Here is a 7078-nt window from a genome sequence, read left to right as displayed (position 1 = left end):
TATTTAGAAAATTTTTAATAATTCCGCAAAATTATGAATACGAAACACGGGCCTTGTCACGATTACTGGTAGACGTGGAGTTTCTTCTTCTTGCTTCTACCAGCATTCGACCAAGAGAATCACTAGACTCTTCAGTAAAATCTTCCTTCAGCCTCTTCCAATTGTTTGATTTTTCAGGGTACTGTTCTTTTGGTGATTTTTTAGGTTACTGTTCTTTTGGCCTCTTGCCTTTCAATTTTCAAGAAAATCAGAGATCCCAACTTGAGCAACAGCATCTGGATGCCATTCCTCAGTTTTTACAGTTATTGAATCAAAAGAATTATTGCTTAAGTAACGTCCGAACCCACTGTGTAAAGTTGTAGGATTAGTTTGGGTAGTTGAAGTGCTCAAAGAAGTAGAGAAATACTGTGAATCATCAAAAACAATTTTAAATATGTGTTAACTAATAGTACCATCCACGAATAGTTTTACATAAACAGGAAAATGCTCCATAAAAATTACATCAACCTTGTCTGAATTTGGGCAACTGCCAGCAAGTTGAGCACCAAAAATTGAATCAGTAAGCTCTTGCAGAGATGCTTCACAACCTGAAAAACAAGCACGAGAAAATATAAAGGCAAATGGAAGAGAAAATGTGAAATTACTTCTCAGAGAAAATTTACATCCATGGCACATAACTCCCTATTTTTAGGGTCATTATCAACAAGAGTTCTCAAAGATGCAAAATTTTTTATGAGTCGAACAAATAGAGTCCTAATGACATGGTTTTCAGTGCATTAGGAACATTTCCATGAAAAAACATAAGGTGATAACGATTGAAAACTCGATGTAGAACCAATATCAAGTCAAACGGAAGGTATAAAAAATAAATTCCTTGTTATTGCAGTCACCTCGAGTCTCGACAAATCAATAGCATCTGCCATTTATATTGTTCCAATAATTAAATACTATACATTTTCCTTTTTAATGTGGAAAACAAAAGGTTGCATTTCGTATACACCAGCTCAACAGTTAAAATTTCTCAAACAATTTCCCTGCAGATGCTTCAGGAATCAGATGGCAAGTAAACTGATGACCTCAGACATCCTGAGACTAAAAAATTCTGTTGCATATAAGTAATCTCAAAAACAAAATTAGACGGATACATTCTGTTTGCACAATATTGAAATCACCAACAGTAACCTCAAAAACAAAATAACAGTAGAGGAAAGAAGGAAAGTTGGGTTGCGCATGATTATACTACTATATCCAGTTTTATAGTTTAACAAACACGAGGGTATAGAATTGGCTTAATTAGTTTAAGTGCATTGGTTTTCATAAAAGAAAACAATAAGACAAAATAAAAGGTCAAACAAGTTAATACGATGACAGCCTCAGATAAGTAAAAGGGTAGTTAGGCATGGAACTTGCATCATATTGAAATGAAAATCTTTCTTGACAAAAGATCATGGTTTTTACCAGGAAAGCTACTTATCTTATGCAAAACACATTACTTGATGTAACATGTCCCTCTACGTAAATAAAATGGAACCAGTTCACCACTCTTCAAAAATAAATAGAAAAATGCTCAAGTATCTTCAGGTCGTCAATAAATATAATGTTTAGCCGCCATCGTAGCACACAATTTTTCTTGCTCAGTCAACTTAATCAATAAAAAATTTCAAATGTTCGTAATCAGCTCCACACATTTCTCAAAAGCTGTTGAAATCTCCTCCTCAGAAAAGCCGATTTCAAGCAATCTCAATGTTTTCTCCGTAATACCAAACAAGGCCTCATTGCTGAATTCCCGAAAATATGGATTTTGGATTAGCATGAAGGGACAAAACATTGTCAAACATGCTTCCCTGATGATGACCATGAATACAGATTTGTGGAGAATGTGTTTGACAAGTGAGACATGATAGGATAAAATAAAGAAATTCTCCAGTCATATACTACTCAATTCTGAATAGCTCTGTCTCACAAATCAATTTCGGAGATCAAGAGCTCTGGGCATAAGTAACAGACTAGAAGTGACTTCAAGAAGCGGTATATTACTCATCAAGATTGCAGATTTAATGGGTCAAAATTCTTCTTCGGCTCAGAATAGATGATTAATAAAACCAATAATAATGGTATGAGTCGCCAACAAGTATCAAGCAGCTGTTGCCACATGGAACGCAGTCACATAAAAAAAATAAGTATATGAGGTTCTGCCAGCCCTTCTCATTAAATTTATCCAGGAAACTGACTAAAAAATATGTAGCCCTCCTCTCTGTGTTTTCTTGAAGATACATTCTTCCAGTTACCCAAATTGTACAGATTTTTAATCATTCCTATGCATCAAACAGTTTGCTGGTATTCAGTTTTGGCCAATATAATCTCCGTCCCACAATTTAAAGGTCATAACTTCAAATGTGAGAGATGAATCCATATATCGAATTTTGATCACAGATTACAGCTTTCTAGCTGAAAAAAATTGGAAGTACTACATTCCTAAGTATTGTGGGATATCAAGCTTGTAACAACTTTTTTTTGTTCACTTGGAACTTGACATGAAAACTTTCGTTCTGTTATTATTTGGGCATTTTCCTTTGCATGTAAAACCTTTTTTTTCTATTTCACAATTTCAGTCTAATAAAAGTCTGGTTTCACTAGCTCGATCTTTCTCGCCCTTATATTTATGCTTTTAGCACCAGATGAAAATGAACAATCATGATACAATCAATGTGTTTGGATCACCAGGAATGTAGAACTAGTATTGTGATAATTCAGAACTGGAATGTAGTAATTTACATTTCATCACAGATTACTCTTTTTTGGCTTGCCTTTTTACGTGGTTTTCACCTTACATAGCAGGCAATGTGATGATGCAGAACTGGTATTAATAAGGGCTTGCTGCCCTCGTACAAATTATCAGATTAACAATCCAGAGATTTTTTGCTAGTTAGAAATGTTGCTTTTCCACAGGAATATGCAATGAGAAACAAAACTTAAATAAAGATGTCCTTTGGTTATACATCAGAAACAGAAATGTGGTTCAACAATAATGGAGAGAAATCATCAAAAACCTTGTTACTGTCTTCATCACCGCTCACTGAAACTCTCGCAACCTTTTCATGCTTTCTGGCCATCCTTGCAGCAAAGATGAAGTTCATCAGTTGACCGATAGATGCATCCTTACCTGTGATGAAAATTGCGATTAATTGTAATAGTATGTACATTTACAGCTGAAGCTCCATCACGAACCAAGTTTATCCATGGCAAATCGAACAACCTCAATCAAGAATTTCATTTTTAAAAAGGAAACAATTTTCTCGTCGCCATCTCCACTTCAAACATCATGTTCCTTCCTGTACGAGTCATCATAAATGTTAAAAAAATAAGTACATCAGAGCATCACTGAAAATAAAAGTTCAGTTATATTCAGAATAGATCAAATCATAACTCTATAACTAGTATTGCACCTTATGACAGGTTATTATAGACCCACAAATTAGAGAATTGAAAAAAAATTGAAAAAACCAAAAAGATAAAAAAACCATACTCATCCACATAGATAAAAATTCACTAGCAAAGAAATATTTCATTTAAACAGTTGACGAGCATAAACAAGATAATCAATTGGACAGCACCCAAACATGCTTAGATTTGAACTTCGTAAATGAAAAATTCATAATCACTTTTTTTAAGCATTTGCCAAAAACTACCTTAGTGATCTACGCATTTTTTACATAGAAACTTAACCTCCATATCAATAAGCAGACAAAGATGGACCATGTGTTTGACATACAGTAGTCATGGCACATTTAAACTAGCACTGAACTCTAGATTCTTCAAATCGAAACATTCGGCATAATATTTATGAAAAATACAGAAAGCAACTAATACGCCTGATTTATATCATTGTTTTATATGTACATAGTCGTCATATTAGCACTCACTTGGTACTTTCATTCCAATGATTATGAGTGGTAACTAGGTTTTTTATTCTGTGCAGGATGACTGAGGCCAAAACTGATAAGAAATACATAACAAAATTCATTACAGAAAATATTTCAAACCAAAGGAAGAGCTGAAAGAGTCGGAAAAAAGACCAAGTGCAAAAAAGTTGACCACAGGAATCACAGATCTGTCCCTTGGGCAACAGACAAAGCCGTGTAATGCCAAAACGTAAGAAATTCACAGAAGCATTAGCAGAGACCCAGGATACCCATGCGGGTGGACTGTGGACAACTCTCCAAAACTGGTTCACAGGCCTACATCATGAAGTGCCCATGAATATGATCATGGCAAGACAAAGATTCATAGGAGCCATAAATGCACCATAAGTACTGACCCATACCAAGGTCAGTCCCCAGATCTATGGGTTTGCATCTCTATTTTACATAATGCAACAGACCACAAAGTGATACCATAGAGTGTAGTACACATGGGAGCCAACAACGCAAGATAACACAACTTGTCCCATAGTCTATGCAAGAAATCGCAATAGTGCAACTGAATTAAAGAAACAAGTACAAACTCGTGCGACGTGCTCTGACTCGAGGGTGTTTGCGATTCCATACATCACATCCATCGAAGAGCCATGGACTTGACCACAAACCGTCCCACGGGTCCATGGTCGCTCAAGATGGAAATCTATCGAATAACTGATTTTAGAAGGAAAGAAATTCACTCGTTTCAACCTCAACTTTTGAGGTATTTGGACCCAGAAGTTGGTCTTTTCACCTGAGTATAAAGGGAAAGAAGGAATTCATTTCTATGATTCGACCGTTAAAGTTAAGGGGGAAATTTAAAGGGTCAGAGGCAGTCAAATCCGAAGATCGAGAGCTTAAAGGTGCATGCTGATACAAATGAACATATTCATTACACTGCTAGCAATCATGGAAGACAAGTAATGAATTTAAATCAGATACAAACATGTAAAAATTTCTGAACCATGACATGACCTACTTGCTCATTTCATTTCAACGAGAATTTAAAGTTTCCATGCCAGAATGAAAGAATAGTCAAAGAAAACTCAAAACATACCTCCTTTAATGTAAAAGTCCTATCGCGACAGGCATTGTTTTTTGTATCCTTGTCAAAAAGTTATCAAGAGATCAGGTGACTCTGGTTTATGAAGAGCCTGGTAAATATCATAAGCAGTCAAGAAACTCCAATTACAACTTCAAACAGACGACAGAAGTAAGAAGATAGATCCATTTTCAAAAATATGTTCTCACGAGGACACAAAGACCCAGATTCAAAAATTATTAACAGGCTTTTAATATTGGCATCTCAATTCAAGTGTACATTTTGGGGGAAAATATTTGCGGTTAGACCATCATTCTCGCCACTGAATAAAAAATCACCAGAAGTTGTGTTTGGTTCTTGAAGATCCTGATTCCTGCTATTTCATAGACAGTTCCACCATGATAAGCTGGAAGATTTCAGCATCATAGCAAAATAACAGGATAGTTTTAACATGTGATGGAGATTTTGATCCAATCACATGTCATTACTGTATAAATATTTGTTGGTTATATAATTTGAGTCAGAAAAAATTAGATTTATTGGGTTTTATGGTAGGGGAGCAGCACTTACAGAATATGCAAAGAGAGTCTCCAATAGTAATTCAGTATTTCTTTCACCTATGACAGAAGGGAAATATCACTTTCTGATTATCATTACTGAAAAAAGAGGATTTCCATGGAGCATTGCAAAAAATACCTATAATCAGTTTAAAAGATTTTTTGTTTATTAAATCCTGAAAAAGAAAACTCATGAGGCTTTTTCACTCGGTGAACATAACAACAAAAGCTGACTTTAACGAAGTTCTTAAGTTCGTTCATAAGTATAAGCAAAAGACACCATTTTCCTCAATTGTTTTATCGATGAGAGATAGCAAAAATCCCATGCCTACAAAGGCTGATCTTAAATTGCTTTGTGATGAACTAAGTCTCATAGTCCTATAAATAAAACAGTTCCTAAATACAAAAAATAAATCTGCTCATAAACAAGTGCAAATTGCAACACAAGCATCTGTAATTACATTACAAGTTCATATGTAACAAGGGAAAAGTGGCCAGCATGTTATCATTAATGTTAATATTGTGTGGAGCCTGGTCATTTATATCAGGTTATCTTAGATTTCTTTTCACATTATTGTAGCCCTGATTGTTTATAATTGTGGACAGTCATCATTGAGTTATAAAACATATGAACACAAGTAAAGAGAGAGCAGAAACAGAATTCTAAGAGAACGGGTTCTTGCATTCTCTTTGTAGTCTTGGTTTCATCGATGGAAATTTGCAACGACGATAAGTGGACGTAACTCTTGCATAGACTGTAAACCACTATAAATCTTGCATGTTCTTATTTGTTATTTTTCGCCAATTTTATCACTTTCAGTAAATAAAACTGAGTCTTTATTCCTAATATTCATTTCAGCAAACAAATTATATTTAATGAGTTTACAGAACAATTGTAGCTTCACGGTAATTAAAATAATTTCTCCACAATAACAAATATTGCCATACCATCCCATGCTGTGGGCAGATTTTCGGCAAAGGTGAATCATAGTCCAAAACCTCGTCCTTTGGTTTGATTCCAACATCATTATCAGGTACCAAAGAGTCCTCATCGTCCGATATTTCCACTACCTCACACCGAAAATAGTGAAAATTTAAACATGGCATAAACAAACAAGAATGGAGTGGTTGGAGAAGGGGTGTCGGCTGGTTCAATTAATTAGGTGTAGGGTAGCAAATAATACAATAATTAAAGATAAAAACTTGTGTGAGACGGTCTCACGGGTCGTATTTGTGAGACGGATATTTTATTTGGGTCATCCATGAAAAAGTATTACTTTTTATGCTAAGAGTATTACTTTTTATTATAAATATAGGTAGGGTTGACCCGTCTCACAGATTAAGATATGTGAGACGGTCTCACATCAGACCCACTCCCCTAATAACTAACTATTTCCAATTTTTCCCAACTGTAATTACTGTGTCATCCGATCCCACTTCATGCTTATCCGTGGAATGTGATTGTTTTCTATTGTATAACAAAAAAAAAAAAAATTAACTTCAACATTGTCTAATTTCCGGGC

The 7078-nt window shown here is 35.0% G+C and overlaps 1 protein-coding gene across 1 annotated transcript; it reads right to left on the bottom strand.

The window, feature by feature from the left end:
* Window positions 1-199: 199 nt before the first annotated feature.
* On the bottom strand, window positions 200-6671 carry LOC140970126 (uncharacterized). The gene is made up of 9 exons (XM_073431717.1): window positions 6504-6671; window positions 5836-5933; window positions 5569-5615; window positions 5337-5485; window positions 5014-5110; window positions 3229-3328; window positions 3051-3163; window positions 508-587; window positions 200-346 (listed from the first exon to the last, which is right to left on the bottom strand). Exons 6-9 carry the CDS (start codon window positions 3272-3274, stop codon window positions 232-234), a joined length of 354 nt encoding a protein of 117 aa, XP_073287818.1. The 5' UTR covers window positions 3275-3328; window positions 5014-5110; window positions 5337-5485; window positions 5569-5615; window positions 5836-5933; window positions 6504-6671; the 3' UTR covers window positions 200-231.
* Between the last annotated feature and the right edge of the window lie 407 nt (window positions 6672-7078).

This window comes from Primulina huaijiensis, unplaced genomic scaffold (assembly GCF_012295235.1).
Source record: "Primulina huaijiensis isolate GDHJ02 unplaced genomic scaffold, ASM1229523v2 scaffold43363, whole genome shotgun sequence".
NCBI lineage: Eukaryota > Viridiplantae > Streptophyta > Magnoliopsida > Lamiales > Gesneriaceae > Primulina > Primulina huaijiensis.
The sequence above is the reverse complement of the archived record's forward strand: the minus strand, read 5'-3'. Positions and strand labels throughout refer to the sequence as shown.

Coding starts and splice junctions, on each gene's coding strand:
- LOC140970126 (XM_073431717.1), bottom strand. CDS start 3,274: ATGAAATTCTTGATTGAGGTTGTTCGATTTGCCATGGATAAACTTG. Junction 588..3,050: donor GTGATGAAGACAGTAACAAG/GTTTTTGATGAT, acceptor CTTGTTTTTCAG/GTTGTGAAGCATCTCTGCAA. Junction 347..507: donor GTTGCCCAAATTCAGACAAG/GTTGATGTAATT, acceptor AACTTTACACAG/TGGGTTCGGACGTTACTTAA.